Raw genomic sequence first — 27,809 nt, 5'->3', positions numbered from 1 at the left:
GTTTTTGTGCTGTGACCTTAATCTTTCTGATCATCTCAAATTGCCAAGGAGCTCTTGCCTGCAGGGTGTTTTGAGTCAGTTCGAATTTTTATTGAATGGAAATTTAATCAGTTCTTCAGAGCTCAGAGAAGTCGAGAAAGCATTGCACACCATTCCTTTAGTTTCCTCCAATGGGAAAGAGAAGCTTCACTTTTGACAGTCTGATGTACGATGAATTCACTATGGCGCTGTCCTTTCTATGCATTTAATAGAGGGGCACTGCATTTTGCCATCACAGTGACACTATGTCAAGCAAGAGAACAACAAACCTGTAAAAAAAAATTTGGAGGGAACTTTGCCTGAAGGATATAACACAATAGCGTTAATGGGTTAATGCCCATATAGGCAGAATTGGTCATTCTCTACTTAACATTCATAGATATCTAGGACTCCTCATACCACTCCTGGTGCAACAGTTAGACAATGTGCCACTGCCCTTGTGGAACCCAGGTTGCTTTTCCCGAGCAACCTCTTGCAACTGTTACTAATTTAACTGCCACCTGCCATTGTGCACAGTTTTCTCACAATCCGGTTGGCATGTTGTGATGATGCCACAAGGTTATGGGACCTAGATGGCCCACCTGCCTCCTGGGTTGCTACTCTGGTCAGTTTTAGTGGATTTTTTGCTCTTGGTCACCGACGCCGATGCCAGTTTTGTAGCGAGAGCTACATTACGCGCAAGTCTCGCCGTTTCGCCGTGGCTGCACTGTGACCTTATGCCGTTGCCTAGCAACCGCCGCTTGCCACACCATCTGGCGTGACGTCACAGGAGGAGCCGGTGCCGCGGCGTGCTGGCGAAACCGAGTTGCAACAGCTGTAAGCACATGGCGTATAGGAGGGAGGGTGGTTGGTGCAGCTGTGTGTGTGTGTATATATATATATATATATATATATATATAAATAAGGCAGCTCGGTGGAGCCATCGGTAGTTACATGGATAGTGAGTTGGAGAGACTGAAAGAAGCGAGGCTTCGTCATCGGAATGAAACCAAGAGGAGGCAGCGAGCTGAGGAAGAACGAGCCGTAAGGACGATGCAGCCAGGCGAGTGGCACGTACAGACTCGGAGGGTGCTTTGTCGTCTAGTTCGGCGTTTCGGGTCGAAGCCAAGGCTCTACGACGGAACGAAGGCAAGAGACAGTGTCGAGCCGAGGAGACAGAGGAAGTGCGTGCTCATCATCTCCAAAAGAGACGGAAGAGCAACATGGCTAGGAAAGCGTGCTTACCTACTGAAGTTGACGATGGTGAAGTGCATGACGACGTGAACGCTCACTTCGCAACGGACCATAGGTGTAATCAAGTTTAGCTGTACCTCTCGCTACGTATATCCTGGCCTAGCTGAGCTAAGCCACTGCCAATTTTTTTCTGCGCCACAAGCTCCTTGATGCTAACGCGTTAAAATATGAAGGGGTACAGACACAGAAAAACTAAGGTGCAGACATATCTATATTAACAAAATTGCTGCTAGTGAATAATACAAATGGCACGTGATCATCATTGCCTGGAAACAAAAGAGCAGATTCAAGTTAGGCTGATGACCTAGGAAAGCAGTTTTTCTTTACATCTCCCGCCCCTCGTCAACAAAAAAAAAATGCCCAATGCTCTTTCACATGCCCTGCAAATGAAGTAAACAGTGATGACTGGCATGTGGACTGTTCGTGTGTCACACAGATGCCAAACGTAAGCACCTTTAGTGACTAACTGCAAGCTTTGGTCAACTGGAGCTAGTTTTTTTGAACTAAGCCGAGCACAGCAAGCCTTCTTGAGGACGCATGTCCGACTTGTGTAGCCTGTGTCGGACTTGTGTAACCATTGTATTGAGACACCACTTTGCTAAACAATAACATGTGAGCCTATAGCCACAGATCTTAGCACTCAAAACGTAAACCAAACCTTTCTGAGCTCTGCAGGGGCATCTGCTTCATGCATATGCTGTTTAATTGCGACACCACGGGTTCCCGAGCCTCCGCAGGGGGATGATGGCTAACAGTGCGTCCCCACTGACCTGAGCACCCGCTCTAAGCCATGCTTGGCTCAGCCGCGTCCAGGGAAAAGGGGATCCTGGTGGTTGAGCAAATGCGGATCGTTTGGACCTTTAAGACCCCTCGGAAGAGGCAATGCGTACATCACTTTGTCCCCAGCTTCCTATAGACGACACCTCCGGCCTGACCCTACCGGGTAAATCGGCAATCGCCTTTTCCTATCCTTCCCTCGGTCTCACTTTCCTATCCTTTCTTACAAATCTCCTGTCTCCTGCTCACTTCTTGGATCTTCCTTTTTTCCTGGCGGCGAGAGCTAACCTTGTGTGGCGAACTACCCTGTGTTTCGTCATATTGGGTTATAGTTACAGTACAGTGTTCTAGAAGGCTTTATTTAGGATGTACAGTTGGCATGGATAGGGCTGGTTCCTGTCCCATCCCCTTGCTGCATGGTGGATGGCTGGCACCTTAGCCTAAAAATGTGGGCGTGCGTGCGTCCCAGACAACCATTTTAGGTCCAGAAGACATTGACAAAATGTACCACCCAAAATGTTGAATGTATAGAGGATGTTTCTTAATGACCACACTTTGTCCATTCTATGTCTAGAAGATGTCCCTATTGCCTCGGAATGGATATCTACAGAATATCACCAAACGTTTTTCGGACAGAAATTGTGATGGCAGTTCGGCAAAACACGCATGCGTGAAAAATATTTGCGATCCTCTTTGCCCGGAGTTCCCGGGTTCGAACCCGACCGCGGCGGCTGCGTTTTTATGGAGGAAAAACGCTAAGGCGCCCGTGTGCTGTGCGATGTCAGTGCACGTTGAAGATCCCCAGGTGGTCGAAACTAATCCGGAGCCCTCCACTACGGCACCTATTTCTTCTTTTCTTCTTTCACTCCCTCTCTTATCCCTTCCCATACGGCGCGGTTCAGGTGTCCAACGATATATGAGACAGATACTGCGCCATTTCCTTTCCCCAAAAAACCCAATTATTATTATTATTATTATGATCCTCTTTGCATATTCTGCAAAGGCAAAACGAAAAGAAATTTTTTTAAATGCAATAAGCTAATCGCAAGGGAAACGGTTCGCTTAGACAGGTGTGATTGTTTGAACAGTTTATTGATTTAATTAGTACCAACACTACCGCTGCAATCCAATCAAGCAATCAGCCATACTCGGAACACTATACCCACAAACATTATGAAACAAAAAGCTTCATGTAGTTATCAGCGAGCTGCACACACGCACACTTGGTCTATCTGTTGTTGCCAGGAAGAAAGAAAAGTGCACAGGCCTGCTCACTGGCTCAAGACGAGCCACAATCGCTACCACGTGCAGATAGTAGGAGAGTCGAAAGATGGGATAGAGACAGGATAGTAAAGACGCGCTAAACACAAGGCCGATCCCGGAGGTAGTGCAATACCGGGCCAACCGGTGGCGGGAGTGAAGCATCCTTCAAACTCTCCGCCACATTTCCAAAAAGTAAGTCAAATTGGACCCGTAGCAGATACTCTACGGGGTCCGGACATTCGCGCCTCTCCGCTATGCAACGGGCTTATATATTCCCCACACATGGCCGTCCTGTTAGTGCCAGTGGCACTTGCCAGTCGAAGTTATTTCAGTCAGTTATGAACTTTTGATGGCAGAAACAAGAAGTCCAAGTAAGCACACCATGTTGCTAATACCTTTTATTAAAAATACCATATTAGTCTGCTCTGCTGCCTTTGCGCGAACATTATGCAGACGCGTTAGGTGGAAACAAACGTGCTTCTAAAGAAGGCGCCTTTCTGAGCCCCATTCATGGAGCTTCGTAGTGCATATATAGTAGCATAAACCGTTTGAAAAGCTTTCCGGGACACATGCAGTCGAGTTCCTTGTGATGGTACAGCGCAAAGCCTGCCTAATCGTGTCTAATTGTGAATGTTCACAGAAACTGACCATATCACAAAATGCAAGTCAAATGGATGTCCACTAACAGATGATCCCTTGTAAATGCTCGCACGGATGTTTCATGGGCCTCTCAAAATGATGTTTGATATTGGGACCATTTGTGGATATCCTCTAAATATTTCTGGTTCTCTGGTGTGTGTGTGTGTGTGTGTGTGTGTGTGTGTGTGTGTGTGTGTGTGTGTGTGTGTGTGTGTGTGTGTGTGTGTGTGTGTGTGTGTGTGTGTGTGTGTGTGTGTGTGTGTGTGTGTGTGTGTGTGTGTGTGTGTGTGTGTGCGTGCGTGCGTGCGTGTGTGTGTGTGTGTGTGTGTGTGTGTGTGTGTGTGTGTGTGTGTGTGTGTGTGTGTGTGTGTGTGTGTGTGTGTGTGTGTGTGTGTGTGTGTGTGTGTGTGTGTGTGTGTGTGTGTGTGTGTGTGTGTGTGTGTGTGTGTGTGTGTGTGTGTGACCTACACCAGTAAAAAAACAAACATTTGATTCCAAATGGTCTGACTGCAAACTGCAAACTTCCGATCGTAAATAGTGCGCAATTGGACGAACTGGAACTTAACCAACAACACCCATTGGGTCCCATGCAGGCAACTATAGCATCCAGGAAACTCACAAAGTATTCCCCACCTAGTTAATTACGCTGCGCAAAGCATACAATGTGAGAGATATTTAAGTGCGAAAGAAAGATTGATTTGTGAGGACAGCACTGTTCCATGTTATAAGATTTTTACAAAGGAATCGAAATTATTACTATACAGACTTTTGTAGAAATCAAGCCAAGCAAACAAGCATGGTTTGTTTAATAGTCCGGTATAGTATTCAGCACGCAAAAATATGCAAGTGGTGCACCGTTTTCCGGTTGCCGAGCCCCTGACCCAACTGACAAGGCAGGCATGCCATTTAAACTGGAAGCGCCTTAAGCAGAAGCCTTCAAGGAACTTCAGCGTCGTTTACAGCCTCATCAATCCTCGCGCATTTAATTTTGGTGAAAACGCCGATACTGAAATTCATACCGACGCAAGCAGCGTGGGCCTAGGCGCCGTCCTTGTTCAGAAAAGCGAGGGACTGTAGAAAGCAATCGCAACTCTAGCCGTTCCCTTTCCAAGGGTGAGGCTAACTATTCGACAACTGAGAAGGAATGTCTTGTCATCATCTGGGCTACGTCGAAATTCCGCCCCTACCTGTACAGACGACCGTTCAAAGTGGTCAGCGATCACCACGAACTGTGCTGGCTTACCAGTTTGAAGGAGTCCTCCGGACGCATCGCTCGATGGAGTCTGCGCCCCCAGGAGTTTGACGTCACCGTCGTTTACAAGTCCGGACGCAAGCACTCTGACGCCGACTGCCTGTCACGAGCCACTGTAAATGCACGCCTCCGGATGACGATGGGGACGCCTTCCTGGGACCAATCAGCTACAGCTCTTCTGCGCAGCAGCAACACTCGGGCCCCGACCTAAAACGCCTGTTCGAGTACTTGGAAGGCAAGGTTTTTTCACTCCCCACCTCTTTCAAGCTAGGACTGTCTTCCTTCTGTATGATGTCCCCGTGAGAAAGAACTTCGCAGCGAACAAAACAGCCTACCTCCTTGTGGTACCTGCAAGTCTAAGCGAAAAGTTCTAAAGGCTTCACACGACGAGGCGACAGCCGGACATCCCTGGTTTTCTCGCACCTTCCGCCGCATTCAAGACAAGTATTACTGGCCCCGACTGTCTGCTGATGCCGCACATAGTGTGAAAGTCTGCCGAGATTGTCAACGACGAAAGACCCCTCCCACCCGACCAGCAGGAATTCTGCACCCCATTGAACCCCCTTCAAGGACTTTCAGCAGATCGGCATGAACTTGCTTGGCCCTTTCCCGAAGTCAACGTCTGTAAATAAGTGGGTCATCATAGCGACCGACTGCCTGGCCCGCTACGCCGAGGCAAAAGCCCAACTGAACGGAACAGCAGCAGAAGTGGCCAAATTTTTCGTGGAGTGGAGTGCATTCTTCTGCGACACGGCGCCCCCGATGTACTCATCACGGACAGAGGAACAACATTCACGGTGGAACTAACGCAAGCCATCCTGCGTTACAGCCAAACCAGCCACCGGAGGACAACTGCATACCATCCGCAGACCAAAGGGCTGACCGAGCGCCTGAACAAAACAATCGCCGATATGCTCGCCATGTATGTCGATACCGAACACAAGACTTGAGACCACCCGGATGACGCCTTTTAGGCTCGTCCATGGCAGGGAGGCGACCACGCTAGACGCCATGCTGCCCAACGTTACCAAAGAAGATAACGTCCGCCGCCTACCTTCAACGCGCAGAAGCAGCCCGAAAACTTGCTCGATTATCAAAGACCAGCAGCGGTCCGACGCCAGGCGCTACAACTTACAAAGACGCAACGTGGAATACAAGACAGGAGACCGAGTCTGGTTTGGACGCCCATTCGGCGCCGCGGATTGAGTGAAGAGTTTTTACGCTGCTATTTCGACCCATAAGGTTCTTCGTCGGCTAGGTGAACTGTACTATGAAGTCATGTTGACGAAGTGACTGCGTCCCAGGGACGCCGCGTACGACCAGAAGTTGTGCATGTCGTCTAAAGCCCTAATTATGGGCGCTAAAAGTTAAGGACGATGTGTTTCCACACTCGCTGTTTATTTTTCACAATCCGTTTTGTTTATGGTCGCCTCATGTTTTAAATCATCTGGTCGATTCTTCTGTGAGAAGGTAGCAATGCCCGCGAATCTTTGTAGGGTTTGTTCATTCTTCAAAGCTGCCGGCACGCCGCTTTACCGCTTTTTTTGCGATCTAAGACGCGACCAGATTTACCTCGATTGATCGCATCCAGGCGGAACCGATTCTACGTTGTTCTAGACTGTTGCGGTAACTTAGCACGCCGTATCTCGAAAGTTCTATATCAGCTTTAAATTGAGCACGGCCGACAGCGGCGGGCATTCTGTTCGACGACCGCCGAGCACGCTTGCTGCTACGCCGCCGCCGCCGAGTGATTCAGTCCAGTGTGGGCGCAAGTCAGCCAAAATTGAGTTTTATTTAGACGCCACTTTCGCTAGCTTTCTGCTCTCCGGATTGCAATCACTACTTGATAGGATGCTTCGTAATGCTGCATGGTCCGTCGTGCCTCCAAGCACCGGCCTCGCTCGATACAGGCACGCTTCTTTGCGTCAGCGCGCGCAGTCGTCTATGCGCAGCAGGCGTACGAAGGGCCGACCAGAGTTGCTGCGGCAGGATACGTGTCAACGGACACCGCGGCGGAAGAATGAGACGCGTCATGCGAAAGACGCCATTTCCACGACCATCATGGCTGCCGCCTTCTTCGGGTTGCTGCTGCTGTCGGCACTTCCTCCGCTGCTGTCGGCTAAACCCGCGGCCGCCAGCATCTACGCCGGGGTCGTCGAGATGCCAGGTAACGTGACAACGTGCGCCTCTCGCCTTGTGCTGCCGGAGCTGCCTGCGTCCACGGCAGTTAGCCTCTCAGATATATCCTTCATTCGGTGCTGATCGTCATTTGTCCCGCACACGCGGGTGCAGCGACGCCACTCTGCTCGACTGTATAGTCAGGGTCTTTACTTTTCGGGTTTTCCTTCCCGGAATTCGACAAGCAAAAATCGGGCGGTATTTTCCGAGCTCAAGTTCGGGAGAAAATCGGGCTATTCAGAAAAAAAAAGAAAAAATTCTGTAGCCCGGGTTTTTTCGGATAATTTTTTTACAGTTTACTATAACCGTTGGTTCCTCTGCTAGACATAAAATTCCGTTTTTCGCTCATTATTTCATAAACAATATAGAAATCGCGGGTTACTGTAAACAAATTTTTACCGAAAAGGATTTTTTAAAATTTATTACGAACATATCATCGCGTACTTTACCAATCTCCTACGAAGTGCTCTCGCGTCTGAACAATACCGCGACCTGCCTTCTTTTGTACAGTGCGACAGCATTCAACATAGCGACGATTTTAAACGCCTAAGTTCCTTGGATCAGGGTGTCGTTGTCGACGGTAGCGCGCCTGATAAAGTGACTCCGAACACACACGTCTTGTCGGTATCTGTTTTTGCCTCTTGCTCTTAAATCTCTTTTCGAAATTAGACTCAAATTCGTCCCCCTTATGAAAACAAGCGTTAAAAGAGCGTTAAGATCCCTAATTTACCAAAGACACCCCTCTGGAAGAAGTGCTAGATGTCCACACATTTTCTTGAACTGGAAAACCAATACCATCTAGAAGGCTCACTTATGGGGAGAATTGGGGTTTAACCCGACTTTTAATAGATATGTTGGGGGTGCAGGAATGCGGTGAAATCGGGCTTTACGTGAAAACGAAGGGCCGTATAATGTAGAGAAGGCAGAAGTAATCATGGTTTATTTTCACACGCCACTATAAAGCCCCTATACATACTGCTACACATATACCTATCTTTCCCATTTGTATTCTTTTTATGTTTGCAGTTGGTTGTGGTTCCTTGTGGTTGCTATGCGGACGCTTTGATATGTCGCTCCATTAAATGTAACAAGTGTCGTGATCATGACTGATTGTTGCAGCCTGGACAGATTGCTAATTGCCTTCATTTATTTAGTGGTATGGCCGTGAACAAGGCAAACTAAACTTTAGTGCACTCGCTGTTACAGAGCGTGCAGCTTCCTGCATGGCGCTGCAAACAAATATGGTTCTGTAACAGCTGCTCGGTTAAAAGCGCGCGGTCAATTAACCTTATTGCTTCGTTTGTTTTCTTCGCTGGCTAAATTTTGTCACCGTATTTTGAAAAAAAAATAAAAAATGTCACCGTATTTTGAAACTACGCGCCGTGGTGGCTCAGTGGTTAGGGCGCTCGACTACTGATCCGGAGTTCCCGGGTTTGAACCCGACCGCGGAGGCTGCGTTTTTATGGAGGCAAAACGCTAAGGCGCCCGTGTGCTTTGCGATGTCAATGCACGTTAAAGATCCCCAGGTGGTCGAAATTATGCCGGAGCCCTCCACTACGGCACCTCTTTCTTCTTTCACTTCCTCCTTTATCCCTTCCCTTACGGCGCGGTTCAGGTGTCCAACGATATATGAGACAGATACTGCGCCATTTCCTTTCCCCCCAAAACCAATTATTATTATTATTATTATTATTATTATTATTATCAGTAATTTTGAAACCACTGCCGCGCTTGCGAAAAGACACATATGCGACAACTCGATGGAAGGTACTTACATCTTAAACAAGAGTCGAAGTGCTCAGTTGTATGTTTCTATATGTTTTATATTCTTTGCGCTCTGAAACACTATACAAAAGATTATAGAATGCGGAACCTGCAAATATAAAATTTCGCGAGGCCTTCACATGCATCCAATAAATTAGCGGTGCTCTTTGCGGACAATAATGATTATGCAACGAAGACGGCGCTATGCCAGTCTAGACTGTGTATGAAGCTTGAACAAGAGAAAATTCACACTTTTCAGGGACCTTCCACCCTGCAAAATCCCACTGTAGTTTTTAGAGGCTAGTTTTGTCTCTAGGGTAGTGAACATTCCTGGACAAAATTATTGGCAGTCAGTTTATTTGCACGAGATGTAGATATCACCAAGTGCTCGGCACAGTGTACACCTGATGGCATCTCATACTGCTTGAATACGGGCGAAAACTATAGTTGCGTTATCCTGTCGTACAGCATAGTCAGGGCACTGCGGCTTTCAAGCCGTGCTGATGGCCTGCACAGTGTGGTTCATTCGTCATCGTGCCCAGACTAACGTGTGCATGTAACACGCAGTCGATGTTTGTTTTTCTAATGAAGCGATGGTGATTTTGTCATATTCGTGTCTCTTCGTGGCAGATGTCATCGAGGGAGACATCTATATGCCACCGATCACGTCGGTACGTCTTCTCATGATATGGCGCCTAAATATGACCAGCAAACCCCAGCTAAACTGCACTTTTCAGCTGAGCTCATCGTGCAAACCTCCATATAACGAAACATTTCATCAAGCAGCCCTGTAACCAAGGAAACGCACATGACCTGGTGGGCGAGTTCCGTCAGACAGGGTTCTTGTAAAGCAGCGCAACGGCTCGAAGCTAAACAAGGAAGGGACATGTAGGAATTTCTAAAATAAATAGTTTGTCCCTTCCTTGTTTGGCTTCCAGCCGTTGCGCTGTTTTACAAGAAGGACATGTAATCTCATTGTGTATAACGAAATAATGGTTTCAACTAAATAATTTCATCTCGCATTAAACTTCACTATAATGAAGCTTTTTACTAACAGTGTTGATGATACTAATGATGCTAGCAGTTCAGAAACCGGTTTGAAATGCTTTGTCAATTCGTGTTTAGACAATTAGTGCTGTAACGCTCCTTATGTGCACAGGTCACAGGTACCATTGTAAATATAAATATTTCGTGAGACCTATCATGAGGTAGCTTCATCTAGGCGGCTGCTTAACTTATTTCAAGAATCACGCACAGTATGCTCTCTTCTTTATTGGTCTGCGTTATCAACGGCCGCTGTAGGGTGACCTTAGTAAAGCGGCTCTGAAATTAATTGCATGTTTGGCGTCTGCGAAAACGTGAAATAATTGCACTGCTTTTGGAGGTATAAGTACTTTATTTCTAATATACCAGTTTCTAGCGTAAATAAAGAATAGGTGAGTGTGGGGGAGAAGTGAGACATGAGGCGGAACGCGACATTTTGTTATATACGCCTCGTAATTTTTTTTAACGTACAAACATATTAATTGCATTTTACCTGATCTGGCCCGCCATATCTCCAGTGCAACTAAACTTAAGGCTGACGAGATTTGCTCCTTCTAAGCGGGGAAAAAGTTTTCGAAATGAGCCTTCGTGAACGAGAGAGCAGTAAAAAAAGAAAGCACGAAATTCAGCAGGCCACATTTCTCAAAACTGCGCAGTCCAACCGATCAAACATCCGGGATTGTAGCCAGCATTTAGTTCTTAAAACTGGTTCTTGGTCTTATCTCATGCAGAGTTGACAAATGTTTGCAGCCCAAGTTCTTGCGAGGGTTTCTTCTTTTTTTTTTTGTTTTGGCAGCAAGCTGCACGTGGGACAAAACGCGGCATTTTCTGCAGAGCCTGAAGTAACGATAATTGTTTCTTTTAGTCTCCAAAACTCTGCTGTTGTTTTATCGCTGTTTAGAGTGGTTTGAAGTTTTAAAGAAACCATGAAGAAAGCTTCGGAGAGCTACAAACAGAACAGAACAGAAAGTTAAGGAACGTGAGTTGAATGAAATGCACGAACTTTGTTTAGAATGTAAGGCAAGGCGCTCTTTACGGGAGCCAGGCAGGCTACACTACAGAGTTTGCAACAATCTCTGTTCGGTCTTACCAAAGATCACGTCCAAAAATTCAAGGGGGCACTTTGTTGACCTAAACTGCGGTGAGGCGAAAGCCTTTAGCGCGGTGCTGCTGTTTGTGTCGCTGATGTGTGGTGAAGATGGTGGTTGATTAAAGACTACACAATTGTTCGGTACACGACAATTTCGCTGACGTTCATTAGCGCGCGCATGCTTGGTTGCTGGTGACACAGCATAGCGTTTAGGCGGCATCCTTCCAGATCGGCGTTCAAGACGCGTCTGGCAAGATTGCCTGGGGAGCGCTCCTCTCGAACGATGGTGGCGCCACTGAATGACATCACACGCGTGCGCAATAGGCTGAAGCGCAGGTGCATTGTCTAATGGCGCCTTGCGCATGCGCAGTACATTATCGTATACTGAGTTCCCAGTTACGACATACTGCACTAACAACTAGTATTACTAATTAACTAATTACAAATTAATCAATTACCAACTATCTAGTTACTAATTACTATTTAACTAACCGCTAATTACTTAGTATAGTAGGCATACCAAAAACGCGGCACTGATAAACTTTGGGGACTGGGGAACCGGCCAGGGTAACGGAGATCAGTGAGTTGTGAGCTCGTTGATAGGAAGTATGGCTTAGAAATAGTTCGGACTGGTCGAGCGCGGGAGAAAGGCCCGCCTGGTCAAGGAAGGAGGAGATGAGATCAAGGCCCTGCTGAGGGGTGTATTGCACATGGCCAGGACAGCTAACAGGCAGGGAACTGAATAAGAATGGCGCAACCAGGTTACACACAAAGCCTGGGGTGCGCGGTCTCTAACGGGTCGTAGAGCAAAATTCCCCGGACGTTTACCTTTGATGTACGGCGGAGTGGGGCAAAAAGCGACACAAATGTGCAAATTCGTTGCCATTTTTTTCGCATGTATCAAAAAACGAATGCTGCCGATTTATTCCTACCGTCCTAACATCACGCTCACCAAATATGAAAAGCCCAGCTGAATAGGAACACAGTGGAATTTAATAGAATTTAACGCGTCAAAATGTTGCATTTTGCTCCACCCCATGGGAAGAAACGAGGAAGTGCATGATGCAATATGAGACGCCCTTCTAAGATCATCATATTATTTATTCTTGCAATGAATGAACTCGATTTTATCTCCATCCATCTTTGCAAGTCTATTCGAATGACAAACTATCTTAAGACGAACCCGGCACTGTTTTTTTTTTTCCTGCCCACTCCGGTCTGCGCAGTTTTACCGCCGGGATTTGCGTGAAGCTTGGGTTCACGATTGCGGAAAAAATTGTAGGACGCTTAAGCTTCGCCTTTAAGAGTGGAACGCGACAGCGTGTTGCACTTCCAGGGAGTCCAACCCGTTCGGCGCGACGCCTTGCCCGTTAGACAAATCGCTCTGCTACGTACGGTGAAACGGACGCGCGGAGCGGCAAACCACGTAGAAGCGCTGCCAGGCGCCTTGCCGACATCGTTCTCGAGAAACCCGATGCCACGAACGCCATCAAGTCGCAAGGTTCGCGGTGAACGCGCTTTGGATGTGCGCTGCGTTCGCCGCTCACCGCGTGATTCCTGCGTGCCCGCACGGCCCCGCTGCGCCCGAACGAGACGAGCGGGAGGCGCTAAAGCCCCTCAATGAAGCAAGAGTAACGCAAAGCTTTGAACTTTCCGGCTTCCCTCCTCTCCTAGCGCGCCGCCGGAAAATCGAGCCTCCCATTGGCCGAGGTGCCGTGGTCACGTGTTAACGCGCGCTTTTTTGCTCCGCAGCAGACGCCGGCGCCATTCGACGTTTTTAGCATGCCGGAGACTAGAGCACTGTAGCCGTACTACCGGAGACGTATACCGTTTTACCGGACCCCTCTCGCGCATGCGCGGTGGCATTGTTGAGGTGAGGAGGAGCCACTGCGCGTGCGCAAGAGGGGTCCAGTAAACCGTTATACGTCTCCGGTAGTACGTCTCCGGTATGCTAAAAACGTATATTGTCGGGGGTAGGAATCGCGCTTCGTTTTCTTTCTGTGCAACAGTTTTGGCGGGAAGTGTTTTTCCATCTTTGATGCCGCCGACGCATTGCGTCGATGCCGAGTTTCTGTTGCGCGTATGGATGCAACAACCGAGTTGGCAGTGGGAAAATATTTTTTTTTGTAATTTCGTCCGGAAAAAGCAACGCGGCTCGCCGAAAGGTTTGGCTGCACAGCATTAGCCGGGCAAACTTCGATAATGTGCTGGATTCGCGACTTTGCGAGGTGAGTGGCCGTTCTTCAGTTGTCAGTCGTGTTTTTTTTTTTTTTCGGGTGATTTGGTGCGAAGCGCGAGCGACTGCAGTCTTTCTTCGCAGTAAATGCTGTTTGGCATGGTTGTAGATGGACTCGTTCGCTCGCGGGATACGAAAGCTGTGCTTGTTGTCTTAGCCGCACCGTGCCAGCTCTGCTAGATTCTGCAGGTGCAGCTTTGACGTCTCGCGCATTTCGTGGCGTGTCGACGTGGTTGCAGTCAGACTCGTTCGCAGGCTCGACTCGAAAGTTACGCTTCATATTGTTTGAGCCCGCATATTTACAAGAACGTCTTGCTGGGCAAGTTGGTAACTATACATCTTTGGTTACAGGCGCGAAAACAGACAGCACATTACAGAAGGACTCACTCCGTCCCGTCTTTCTGCCTTGTGTTGTGTCTGTTTTCGTGCCTGTAACCCATGTTTACGTTGCTTGCGTTGGAGGTCTAGCTTTCATCTTGCGCACTGCTGCAGGAATATTTGTCGCAGTTGGACTCCTTCGCTTACGAACCCCATACTAAAGAGGCGGTTCTCGCTGTTTGATACCCGCTGTACACGCTGCTCGCAATATAGGTCTAGCTTTTATGTTGCGCGCATTGCTTGGCGTATTTGTGTCGTTACAGATGGACTCCTTCGCTCGCGAATTCGATAGTGAAAGGGCGGTTCTTGCTGTTTGAGCCTACGCTGTTCATGCTGCTCGCGGTGCAGGTCTATCTTTCATGTTGGGCGCATCGCTAGACGTATTTGTTGTGTTGCAGTTGGACTACATCGCCCACGAACTCGACGCCAAAAGGGTGGTTATCGCTGTTGAAGCCCCTGCTGTTCATGCTGCTCGCGCTTCAGGTCTAGCTTTCATGTTGCGCGCATTGCTGCACGTATTTGTCAGGCAGGGACCATACCAAAATCTGGCGTGGCTGTGCCTAGGCACAGTAACGCAGCTATCGCTTGAATGCTCGAAATCTGCGTGGATAATAATTGAGAATGCTAGCGAGGACTTCCGTTAAACGTAGTCATTTTGGGTTCAAGGCCGTCGTCGCTGCCGCGAATTCGTTCAAAAATCACGCTGCGTGGAACTTTGTAACGGGGATAGGTGGTGTCAAATGAATCACCAACGCAGGGGTGCGCGCACTGATACTGACGATTTCCAACGTCCGACTTTGGCAAAGCTCTTATGGCCTTTTGTGGGGCCTGCTGACGTGTTAACACTTGTGCGTGTTTTTCAAGTTATGAGAGCTCACGCTCTTTATATATTTTTCGTGCTTTGGATTGTTCCTCGTAAGGTTGCGTCATACAAAATCTAACTTTATTTGTCTTAGGATCACTTCACCGAAGACCAGTTTGAGAGCCATGTCCTTCGGAATTACGGTATAAAGAAATTAAGGCCAGATGCGGTACCAAGCCTTTTTGTGCATCGAAAGCGGCCCACACCCAGGAAGCCTCCAGCTAAGCATGAGATGATCGTGGTTTAGTTATTTATTCCTCATCTAAAAAATATAATGCTAACAATGTGCTCTGGAGCAGAATTTCCAGCAGTACATGCCAGCAACGTGGGTCGGGGCAGTTATTTGGATAATTTTTGTATCTCCCATGCCATACGGCCGAATCACAGGCAGAAAATGCCACAAAAAATTCAATCGGGCACGCGGTCCACTGCGCGCGAAAGAGCGAGCGCTGGGAACACAACGCGCTGAGTATATTCACTATTGTGCCGCGAACTAGCTCGCGCACGCCAACGTATGTTCCGCAATCAAACAGATCGCAGGACAAAAATTTTTGATAAAGCAGCGCAGCGTTAGTCGCGGCAGTTATTTCAGTAACTGATTTTTAGATCTTCCATGTCATCATGTCATTTCGACCGAAACCATGGCAAAAAACGAGACACAAAATTCATTCGGGCGCGCGGTCTGCTGCGCGCCAAAAGGCGAGCGTTGGGAGCGTCTGCTAGCATACCCCGGCCTACGTGCCGCCACCGTGGATGGATGGATTGGATTGGATTAGATTGGATGAATTGGATGGATGAAACTTTAAATCGGGCGGTGGTTCAAGCCACCTAGCCATGACTTGTGAAATTTTACTATTGTCTTGATTTTAGCCACCAATCAGATAACCTTCGCTTGGTTACTTCTAACCGCTTAAAATCTACCTTCCCTTCACTGTCCTTAAACCCCAATGCCTTGGATAAATCAGCCCCGCTGCTTTCCACTGTAGGGTGGAGCCCTTTACAGAAAATTATCAAGTGTTCAGCCGTTTCCTCCTCCTCTCCGCATGCAACGCTCAACGTGTCTATATCGTGGTACCTGACTCTATATGTCTTAGTCCGCAAAGCTCCCGTCCTGGTCTCAAACAAGAGTTTCCCCTACAATTATCATAGATATTTTCTTTGGCAATTTCCTGCTTAAAGATACTGTATGTTCCCAGTGCCGATTTCGTCAGCATCCCTGTTTTCCACAGCGCTCTCTCTGTTTCTTTAACCTTTCAATAAACCGATAATTGATGATTTGCCCCTCTACTGCTGTCCAGATACTTGCTTGTCAATTTTCTAGTTCGCTTTCTTCATTTCGTGTCAGCATTCCTTATGCACAGGTATCTGAAAACTTTCCTAGCCCACTGCTTTTCCCTCATTTTTCTCAAGCGCTCCTCAAATGCTATCTTACTGCTAGCTTCTCTGCTCTCGAACGATGCACATCCCATATCACCCTGTACCCCCTGACTTGGTGTATTGTCATGTGCTCCCAAAGCTAGCCTCACTACGCCACGTTGTTTGATTTCTAACCTTGCTTGAACATCTGGGCTCATGCACAGGACCGCATTACCGAAAGTCAGGCTAGGAACCATCACCCCTTTCCAGATTCCTCTTACCACTTAATACCTATTGTAATTCCACAGTGCCCTATTTTTCATGACAGCTGCATTCCTACTAGCTTTATTCATTACATATTTTTCATGCTCTGTCAGATACTCAGCACCGTTATTTATCCACACCCCAAGATACTTGTACTCATCCACTACTTCTAGCGTGAACTCCTTCAGATACCTGCGGTAGTTACTGACGTCAGTTACTTATGCTCGCCGCCCTCATCATTAAATGTCATGACTGCAGATTTTTCCTTACTAAACTTGAAACCTAATCTATCTCCCTCTGTACCACAAATGTCTATCAACTTCTGCAAATCTTCCTTGTTGTCAGCCATTAGCACTATATCATCGGCGTATATTAGTCCCGGTAATGACTGTTTAACCCATTCCCCTTGCTTGAAAAAAGAAAGGTTGAAGCCTACTCCGCTCCCCTCTAGCTTGGTCTCTAACCCTTGCAGGTACAACATGAACAACAAAGGAGACAGAGGACATCCTTGCCTAAGCCCCCGCTGTATCTCTATAGGCCCTGATACATTTTTTCCAATTTTATAAGCACTGTTACCTTTATATATATCTTTTAAAAGATTAATTACTCCATCTACATGCAATGTGCCCAGTATGTCCCACAAGTAGTCTTGAATAACGTTGTCGTTAGACTCCCCTAATATCCAGAAATGCTAGCTATAGGGGCCTGTGTTCCTTTTCAGCAATCTCTATACACTGAGTCAATGAAAACAGATTGGCCTCCAACTTCCCTTGTTTCCGGAACCCATTTTATAGCTCCCCTAGCACCCCCTCGTTCTCCACCCAAGCCTCCAGTCTGTCCTTTATAATCTGCACCACCACCCTGTAAACCACAGATGTCACTGTTATGGGACGGTAGTTACTTACGTCAGCTTTGTCCCCCTTTCCCTTATATAACATGTTCATTCTACTCAATCGCCATTCATCGGGGACTTTGCCATCCACTATCATTTTATTCACTACGTGTGATTTTGGTCCTAGCTTCTTTATTAACATAATCGGAATACCATCTGGTCCGGTTGACGTGCCACTAGGAACCTTCTTCTCTGCCCTTTCCCACTCTCTTTGCTCAAATGAAGCTATTGCAGTAACCGGTCAATCCTCGTTCGATAAATTATGTGCAACACTTCTTTCTTTAAATTTTTCTGTCATCCTTGTTCCTATGTGTTTCATTGCTTCATCCCCTTCTAGTCGAATACCCTGATCTGTAACAATAAACCTTTGCTCTAGCCTAGTCTTATTACTCATTGTATTTAGATGTTTCCAGAATTTCTGAGTGCTTTTCTGTCCTTTTTATTTACTTTGACATCCATTGGGCACCCTTTCTTCTAATTTTCTCACTAATCAAATAGGATGCTTTCCTTCTACACTTTATGAAGGTATCCCATTTTCTATCTACTTCAGCTTCTGGTTCCCCCCTCTTCTTGGAATATCTGTGTTCCCTGGATGCTTCCTGACGTTTCTCTATAGCCTTCTTCACCTCATCATCTCACCAACTCTTGGGTTTGCGTCTTTTCCCTTTTGGCTTGACTCGCACCTTAGCTAGCTCTAGCCCAAGTAATCGAGTTAATTTGGTATATGTCCATTTTGTTTTATTATCCTCAAATTATTTTCTCAATTTGTTTGGCTGCTGCTTCCAATTGCTTTTCTGAGTAAAAATTCCTCTCTGATTGTTCATCTCGCTTCACTCCTACATTGGTTTCCTTTCTGAAACTCAACTTGATACAGGAGGCACTGCCGTCGCGCGCCATCTGTTGGGGCAGTGGCGTCCGTACCTTGCGAGGAGGGGAATTTTTCGCTCCCTAGGAGAGGAGGGATTTCTCGCTCACGGCAGACGCCGACGACACCGGCTTTTCTGCGACACGAGCTCCTTAACGCTTTCGTGTTAATATGGGGGACCAGCCTTCCGCCCCCTCACTCTCACCCCGCGGGTGCAGCGTTCCCGCTCGCTAACCGCGGCAGGGTTGGTGCTCGAGGGAACAAAGGGAAGGGATGACAAAGCGTGAACACTCATATGCTATTTATTACACCTGCAATTAATACACAGAGCGGGCCAGCTAGCTACAAAACATCAACGAGGCATTCCTCGGAACTAGAAGGCTACGTAAGAAGGGCTTCCGACTTACCACCTGGGACGGGGCCGCGACTTCGGAGGTATCGGCGGTGAACGTCTGTATGCGCCGACAATGGCGGCCGGTTTTATGCGTTGCATATTGCAATCACTCAGTTCAGCCCTTGGGCGCGGCCGGGCAGCCACCAAACCACGTGACGTGACGTCACGACAGCCGGAGGAAAAGCTGGGCCCCAACTCGCGCGGTCGCGCGCGGCCGCACCACCACCTGACTCCCGCTCCTCCCGCTAGGGGCGCTGCGCCGGCGCGTGACGTCGCGGAGGAAAAGCTGGGCCCCAACTGGCGCGGTCGCGCGCGGCCGCAGCCACCACCTGATTCCCGCTCCTCCCGCTAGGGGCGCTGCGCTATGATTGACGTCACGGCGTATGTATAAAAGAGCTGCGCAGTCCACCTACGCTCTACCCCTCGTCCGGCTTACTGTGGCCCAACACTTGGCCATCGAGCGTAAACTGCGGGCGGCCATACGTCTATGCCTGGGACTCCCTCGCTCCTCTCCTGTGGCTGCCACCCTGGCAGAAGCAGGTTCGTGGCCCTTGGAGCTCCTCTCCAGACGCACCTCCCTCCGCCACATAGAGCGCATCCACAACGCGCCCGATGGGCGCCCCCTCTTGGGCCGCCTTCTCACCAGGCCCAACTCCAAAATGGGTCAGGCGACCCAGTACTTTGAAGATCTTGTTGGGGGAGAGCCCGAGTCCTTCCCCATCCCTCCCCGCCCGAACCTTGGACACCTCTATGAAGTCCACCTCTCCCTACCTGGCTCCCGGACGAGGCGGAACACTGCTGCTGTGGGCCTACGGCAGGAGGTCGCTGAGGTACTCCAGGCCGAACCCCCTGACACTGTCCCCATCTTTACGGATGGCTCCGTCCTCCCAGGACCTTGTCCATCTGCGGCTGCAGCCTGCACTGCCCCATCGCTCCACTCGAGCAGACAGGCCAGGCTCCCATTTGTGGCCTCGTCCACAACTGCCGAGCTGGCCGCCATCCACTTGGCTGCAGACATCCTGAACGAACACCCTGGGATCAAGGATGCAGCCATCTACACCGATTCCAGGGCAGCTCTTCAGCTCCTCCTGAGGCCTTTCAAGGGCCCACCCATCGCCCGCAGGCTGGCTTGGCGACTCGACGAACTGTGCACCAGAGGAACTCGCATCCGGATGACCTGGGTCCCGGCCCATGTCGGTGTCCTGGGTAGTGAGGAAGCGGACTCCCTGGCTAAAGCGGCACACTCCCCAGGAACTCCGCTCTCCAGGAACCTCTGCCCCTTGGACCTGGCAAGGAGCATAGTGGACCGCCTCCTCCTCCTCGATCACCCTGATCCTAGGGTGGGTAACGGCCATCCCCCATACCCTCTTCAAAATCTCGGCCTGCTCTGCAAGGAGCGCAGCCTCCTCCTGAGGCTCAGGGTAGGCTGCGCCAACATCGGCTCCCGCCTCTTCCGCGTTGGCCTCTCCGACTCCCCTGGGTGCTCTCTCTGCAATTACCCACAAGAGACAACCCAGCACCTCTTGTGTGATTTCCCTGCCTTTTCGTCCGAAAGGACTATCATGGAGGCCCACTACCGCTCCATGGGCCTCCCCAGCACCTCAGCGGACGACCTTCTCTTCCCTGGCGGACACCATCCTGCCAAAGCCTTCCGGCACCTCCTCTCCTTCCTGGAGGCCACTGGCCTCTCCGGCCGCCTATAGGCCACAGGGGACAGCATATGTCAACTGACTATCACTGCGGCTGCGCGCCTACCCTCTCCTCTTTCAATCTTTTCCCCCTCCCCTCCTCCTCCTATGACACGCCGGCAGTGGGCGTGGAGGCTAGCCCTCCAGTAGACAAGCCCGTGTCCTCCCACTTTCATCCTTCCCTACAACCACAGAAGAAGAAGCCGGGACAGTCTTATATACCCCTGTCACACGGGCATTTCGAGGCCCTCGAACCGATAGTCTATCGACTCAAAGGCGATCGAGCGCTGCTACACGGGCAGTTTCAATGGCGATCGAGTCAATAGCCTATCCAGTCAACGGAGCAGCATGGAACTCCATCGAGATATGCAACGCATTCTTGGCTTAACCAAGCTAAGCCTGGCCATTTTTTCCCGTGCGCGCCGCATTCTTGCGGCAAAGCCATCACCGAGCATTTGCTGGGGAAGGTGAAGAGAGCGCGCGATTGCTGCGCTCACTTCGCTGCCTGGAGCCAGAAGTCCAACAGCAAGGCACGACGGATCTCCGTGCGCCGGCCGCGGAAGGTGACGAGAGAGTGCGGCTCCAACCGCTCGTGACGCTGGCCGGATCCCGAAGAGACTCTTAACGGTTCCGCGGAGTTTCGCTTAGCCTTCGAGGTGGCGCTCCCGTCACTGCTTTCGCTTCCCCCATGAGGGAGACTTCCCTCCTCGCCCAGCCGGTGCTGTCCTGACGCATGATGGTGAAGATGGGCCGCTTCGAAATGGAGGGGGGGGGGGGGGGGGGAGAGGTTTTCCGCACAATGTCTTTTTTTTTAAATTTCCTGCCTTCATCGCAAGTTTTTCTGCCTTAGTGTCGCAGTTGTTGCTCTTTTCCTGAGCCGTGTTTAATGTATGTGCAATTTGGTTCGATTAGTAGCGCGTGAACACGAAATTTTCAGTGTGATTGTTGGTCACACCGAACAGAGCTTGCACGATTGTCAGAATGTCTTGTACAAATAGCTGATTATGCCCGCCGGACACATCTAGTGCGACGCTGAGGTTCGCAAGACTTTTTATGCAGTTTCTGCTTTTGAATTCCCTCATTAACTTTAATGTTCTGTGGTGGTCGCCTTTGGGAACACCAAAACGCTTGATGGCACAGCGTTGCTTGCGTCTCTCCAGAGCTTTCTTCATGCTATCTGCGCGCATGACGTTTATTGTTTTCTTTTTGTTCACTCAGACTGTCCTAGAGAGCGGAAAAGCAAAGTTAGAGCTTTAGAGCAAGCGGTAAAACAATTGCATTTAATTAAGTCTCACCAGAGTGCCACAAAGACGTGTTCTCCCCACGTATAGTCTAGCTAGTCTATGCGTTTCCTTACGACTCTATGCTAATGAGTAGGCATGTCATTAGGGAGGGAGGAATCTTTGATGAACCTCGCAACAGCGTTCACTAGGAGACAGTGCTTTCGCTTTGAAAGCACGTAAGTAGTGTTAAGTGCCCTGCGTAATTTTTCTAGTTCAGTGTACTCAGGGGGTCGCAGTTAATTAGGGGCCATACACTACGACCTGCTTCGTAGCTTTGGCCCGTATAAACGCATCAAAGCCAGCGTGAGAGCAGCTAGTAATTCGCAACCATTGACGTCACACTTTCGAGCCTCAACAAGCAAACGAGGCGAAGTCGTTCGCTGCTCAGTGTTGGAACGCAAAATATATGAGAGCTTAGTGGTTAGCCTAGCTTGTGGACCAAATTAATGGCTGTTTTTCCCGGAGCGCACTACAGATATCCGACCTGCGTGCCAGGACGAAGGAGACGCCGCTGTGGCCTGGCGGCGTGGTACACTACATCGTCGACGACGCCTTTGGTAAGCATCGTCGACGACGCCTTCGGTAAAGCACCCGTGTGCTGCGCGATGTCAGTGCACGTTAAAGATCCCCAGCTGGTCAAAATTATTCCGGAGCCCTCCACTACGACACCTCTTTCTCTCTTTCTTCTTTCACTCCCACCTTCCTCCTTTCTCTTATAGCGCGGTTAGAGTGTCCGCCGAGATATGTGAGACTGTCACTGCACCATTTCCTTTCCTCAAATAACAATTTTCAAACATTTTCGCGAGGAAGATTTATGAGTCTGCGTCCTGCAATATCTGATTGTGTGCTCCTTCGTTAAAACGCGTTACGAGGGACCGTCAGGGGGGAGAAAGGACCGGTGGTTCTAGGAGTGGCACGAAAAGGGGAAAAAAAACCAAAGGGCCCTCCTGATACGGCCTCTATCCAGTGGATCGTAATTCTAACCGATCTAATCAGCTCGTCCTTTGCTTCTTTCATTCTTCTCTTTCTGGCTGTTCTAAAATTAATATTTTTGTTCCCTCCATTCTCACCGCTCGCAGATTCGTGGGAGAAAGAAGAGATATTGAGCGCCATGCAGCAGATCGAGTCCGTCTCCTGCGTCCAATTCAGGGAGCGCACCGATGAAGAAGGATACATCCACATCCTGAGCAAGCAGGGGCAAGTTTCCTCCGCTGAGCACGACGAGTGGGCGCACCCTGTACTCGTCGCTCCCTAGGGGTTGTTTGTCGGCGGGTTTCTGTGGTAAACTGGGACTGTGTGCAGTAATAACTGTCCCAGACAACTATCCAGAAAGCCCTTTATTGCATGAGGTTTTAAGTGATTTTGTCGGGCCTGAGTTTCAAGTACTGTTCCCTACTAACGGAACTAGACTTCGTGCTATATTTCTTGTACCTAGATCTCTGACAGAGACACGTACAGGTCCCTCCAATATATATAAAAGACGAATATCTTGGCTATTTCTCTCCTGAAGTTGAAAATTACTGCCTATTACTCGCCACTATGAAAGCAAGGGACAGGGTTAATTGGAGAGACATGGGAAAGGCCTTTGACCTGCAGTGGGCGCAGTCAAGCTGATGATGATGAGCAGGAGGAGGAAAACAAGTTAGAAAACAGAAAAAGTGTGCCTGTCACATTTAATTATGTCGTAATTAATTACTGATTGCTTAAACTTTGTTTCCTTTCATATTGGAGGTACTTGTACAATTAATGGCATCGCACAAGCAGCTCTCGTTTAAAACCGAGGACAACTTATCTCGCTATGCACCGCAGCCAAGGTCATCAAAAGAAAGAATATGCCGTAAGAGTGCGGTTACACTAGCTGCTGGCTTAAAAGAGCCTCGCTTTCTTCGACATGTGAAGCAAACTGCTAAAATATTCAACGTCCACATTTATCCTCGGAAACAGCAAATTTTCGAAATAGGCTACCAAATTAAGAATGAAGGCGCTCACACAAATATCATCAGCGGTGAAATGCATATTAAATCTCGTGTCCTGGTCTTCGCACTAAAGTCACTCCATTAACTTATTTGCCTCTCTTGAAAATATTTGTCTCCACGGGGAGTTTTTGGATCCTTTATATAAACCCTCGAAATCTCTACACCCGTTATCTATGACCACAATTAAATTTTTTCTCTTTTTCTCAATAATTTCTCAGCTATTTCTTGCGCCCTTATAACGCCTCATGCCCATCTTTTAAGCAGAGTAGCATTTAGGCGGTGTTGCGCTGTCAAACATCAATCCCTCTTCATTAAGAAGCATTTTCTCTCCCTCTTTACGGCACCTCTCTCTTGTATTCTCTCTTTACCGTTAGTGTACGATTTTCATGCGCAGGTGTTTCTCCGAGGTCGGCATGTCTGGACTGCGGCAGCTGGTTTCTCTCAACTTCGAAGTCTGTGCTACGTACGGCACCATCGTGCACGAACTGTTGCACGTCCTGGGGCTGTGGCACGAGCAGTCGCGCGCCGACCGGGACCGATACGTCAGGGTCGTCTGGAACAATGTGGTGCCAAGTGAGCGAATGTCTGTTCAACATGGGCGCGCGCTGGTATCAAAAAGTGTCCACAGAAACTACGTAATCTAAGTGACAGTGGGACAAGTGCGTTGAAACCTTGTTTCACGTGTACAGAATCAGGAATGAGACTTCGGTGTTGTTTTAGGCGACCGCTTTCATAGAGGCACTGCCGAAGTATTAGTGAAAGCTGCTACGTTTTTCGTGCGAAAGCATTGCTACACGGGGTCAAAGCCAACCAAGAATCTTGTGGCGTCCGTGGCTTTGAGGGTGCAGAAATGAAATAAATGTTCCCGCGACTGGTTGTTTTCAAACCCTTGGCGGCGCGAACAGGTCAGCTTCGCTGGCCACTGCACGAGATCACTATGTTGTCGCCGCAGGCGATCACGCCTCGTTTTAAACTGCAACACACTCTCGCGCTCAGCATTGCACTCCGTTGTCTTCATCAACTTCCATCTGCTGCGCTACCAGATCAGATCAGCTTAACCTAGATCAGAGCTTATAACCTGAGTCTAATATCGTCGCCATACGAGCCGATGACCAAGCAAAGCAAACCATGAGCCAGTCGGGCTAAACACATGCATGCTTTAGCACGTCTACTCGGTTTAACTACGTTAAAACCCTGCCGATTTTTTATACGTCATACGTATACCAGCTTCGTTGCTTAAGCAAAGACTGATTTATTTATGACCATGGATAGCATTTCAACTATGGACGGCAAACGCAAAGCAGACGTTTTTTTGTTTAGGCTTGCTGCTTTAATTCGCGGCGGGGAAATCCTCCACAACCTACACTAGGTGCATTCATTCATTCATTCATTCATTCATTCATTCATTCATTCATTCATTCATTCATTCATTCATTCATTCATTCATTCATTCGTTCGTTCGTTCGTTCGTTCGTTCGTTTGTTCGTTCATTTACATGGCGGGAGGGGGGAATAGTGCGCAGTGCAATATTATGAACATCAAGAATTAAAAATGTACCATGAAAGTCTATTTATAACATGGTATTGTCATGACACCTGTCACGGTACGTATACAAAGGAGAATTCAACAGAATAATGCAGACAATTAAATAATAATCCGCTAAAACAAATTCAAAATCTAACGGAGTAACTTTATAGGCACAAAAACAAGAATCAACGGTAAAAGTATAAGAAACAAATAAAAAACCAAAAATCTTTAAACGCCAACGCCATTGCGTATTATATCAAAAAAGTTCGATGCGTTAGGTTCAAAGGCTATTTCACTTATGATAGGGTGTCGTATAAATTACTTCGCAAATGGAGATGAAGGACACGTGGTTAACCAGCTTCAATGGCCAATTTGTTCGAGGCCGCCCAGCTGTACAGCACCTGAACCTACGTAGTGCACGACAGAAAACTTCATAGAATGGTTTAATATCAAAAAGCATATCTTAGCTGTTGAGTACACGTAGTGTTTCGGAAGCTGGTTCACAAGCATCTGCATTCGGTATGCAGATTTAAACATGCGCTTATTTAGAGCTCAAGCATTCGTGTTGTGGGATTGTAAGGATAACAAGTTGTGATAGGTAACGAAGTTCTGGTATTTTCTCCTTTGGCGGTGACGCGTTAGACGTTCATAGTTTTCCGTGGAGGACTGCTTATGCTCATTTTGTCTTCGGATATGATGGAACAGCCTAACAATGCGAAGTTGAAAAGGGGACCAAAAGATAGAGTTCCATGCTTCCGTTTGTCTTTAGTTCTCATTATCCCCTTTGCTCCTATCTTGAATTTTTTTCAGAGCTGGCGCACCCTCCATTATACTCGCGAGCTCTTCCAGAACATAGGACGTTAGAATTTTATTTTAAATGAATCAAGAGAAAAATGTGTGACGTTGAAAACATGAAACAGAAAACAAATACACAAGCAACGCTTCCAAAGTAGGTGAAGTGGAGGTTTGTAGATGTAATGGCACAATCGCAGGTATGCATTCTTACCTTGACAATGTAATGTTCAAATTTCAAAATTAAACCAGTACTAGTTAGTATCACAGTGCGAAAGAGGCGGCATCTGTCTGTCCAGCCTCGGAGAGTGAAGCCTCCGCCCACCAAAAACCCCAACCACCTCTAACCGCCACCTTCGGTCCACCTCTTCACTCCACCCGCCCAACTTGACCCTCCAGAAGTGCTACCCACCATCAATCCACCTATCTCCGCCCTCCACACACCCCCACAGCAGCGGAACGAAACACCGACGGCGAAATCGGATTTAAAGACGCAGCGGGAAAGCCCAGGTGCACCACCTGTCAGAAACCTGGGGGTCACCCACCCAGCCAGCGCCACCCTCGGCCCACCACCCATCATCGCCCTCCAGAAAAATTCGGGGGCGTGTGTGGAGGCTCGGCTTAGAGTCGAGGCATCAGAGTAATAATCGAGGGTAAATCCAGCTGTTCGCGTAGAGTTGTCTCATTAGATGCCTGATTGTACCGTAAATGTTTTCATCTATATAGTGACCACAATCGAAATAAATGGGCCAGTGGTTGGCTGTACGAGTAAATAGTTACCCGTTGGGTCTACCCAGGGTTCAAGGCCAACTTCATGAAGACGAATCGGGTGCCTTACCTGGAAGAAGACTACGACTACGAGTCCATAATGCACTACTTTTTCAACGCCTTCTCCAAGGACCCCGAACAAGCCACACTAGTGCCCAAGAACAGTGCCGTCGAGCTTTTTAACCTGGGTCTGGCCTTCAAGGAGAATCGCATGACCAAGGTGGACATCCACAAGCTGAACACCATCTACCATTGCCCCACTGACAGGCCTGCAAGCCACGACGACGCCCACCACGATTGAATGTGTCCTTCAGTGCGCAGCAGTTCCTTGTCAGTGTTTGGACACCTACCAATGTGTAGCGGAAGTGACCTCATCTCGTGGTGGTAAGGAGGTTTGACATAGGCTGTAAGGACATTTCGTAAATTGTTTTGGTAACGACAATTCATCCTCATGTCATCTGCTGCGCGTGTTTTTCTGTCATTCTCACGATGCAAGTACTGAAGAAAAATGTGCGTTATTTGCCTCTGCTGGAACAAGTATGTTGACGTCACCTGCTAAGCAAGTTGCTAAGCACTTGTGTAGTGCGAACACTTTGTCGTCATAAGTGTAAGTTCCGTCACAACGCGTTTGTGTACGTATGCATTTTAGTTGTTTAACCGGCTGTTCAGAGACTGGTAACTTTACCAGAAGTGGATTATCGAAAAGAAATTTCATTTGACCTATATCTCTCCCGATTTTCTCTCGAGCATGAAGTACCAAAAGGGCCTCCTAGTTGAACCTACCTTTCGGTTCGATAGTTCTTTGCTATTCGGAACCAAAATGTGGAACAGTACTGTCGTTGTATAAGAAATCGAGCAAGTCCTCATTTTGGGGCGCTACAACAGTGGAAAATGTTGGCAAAAGTGCAACACGTGCAAAGCAGTAGAGCAATAACCGATTACATTATCGCCGTCTTGGATTTGGGTTATGTAGAGTAAGATGGCTGGCAGCACAAGGACGCATACACTTCCGGCAGTGCGCCGTAAGGAGTCAGACTTCGTAGAAGCCAAACGAAATCCATATAGCGTTTCTGTGCATGTGGCTAAAAAGACTTCGAATAAAAATTTTCCGCCTCTGTCTGTTTTGATGCCAATTCTGTTTAATAAACAGAATCCGAAGAAGGAAAACTACTAGGTGCAAACACATGGAACATGATGCAATCAGGTCTAGTCTGTACATTCATCAACGAAGTGTGGGAAGATGAGCTTA

At 48.3% G+C, this 27,809-nt stretch overlaps 1 protein-coding gene across 1 annotated transcript; it reads left to right on the top strand.

Moving 5' to 3' along the window:
* Positions 1-7,092: 7,092 nt before the first annotated feature.
* LOC144094536 (hatching enzyme 1.2-like) lies at positions 7,093-27,666 on the top strand. Its single transcript, XM_077628449.1, has 6 exons — positions 7,093-7,370; positions 9,776-9,816; positions 21,973-22,054; positions 22,577-22,694; positions 23,868-24,046; positions 26,590-27,666. The coding sequence occupies exons 1-6, from the start codon at positions 7,148-7,150 to the stop codon at positions 26,859-26,861; spliced, it is 915 nt and encodes a 304-aa protein (XP_077484575.1). The 5' UTR covers positions 7,093-7,147; the 3' UTR covers positions 26,862-27,666.
* The last annotated feature ends 143 nt before the right edge of the window (positions 27,667-27,809 follow it).

Source organism: Amblyomma americanum, chromosome 6 (assembly GCF_052857255.1).
Source record: "Amblyomma americanum isolate KBUSLIRL-KWMA chromosome 6, ASM5285725v1, whole genome shotgun sequence".
Lineage (NCBI taxonomy): Eukaryota > Metazoa > Arthropoda > Arachnida > Ixodida > Ixodidae > Amblyomma > Amblyomma americanum.
This window is presented reverse-complemented; position numbering and strand designations above follow the sequence as displayed.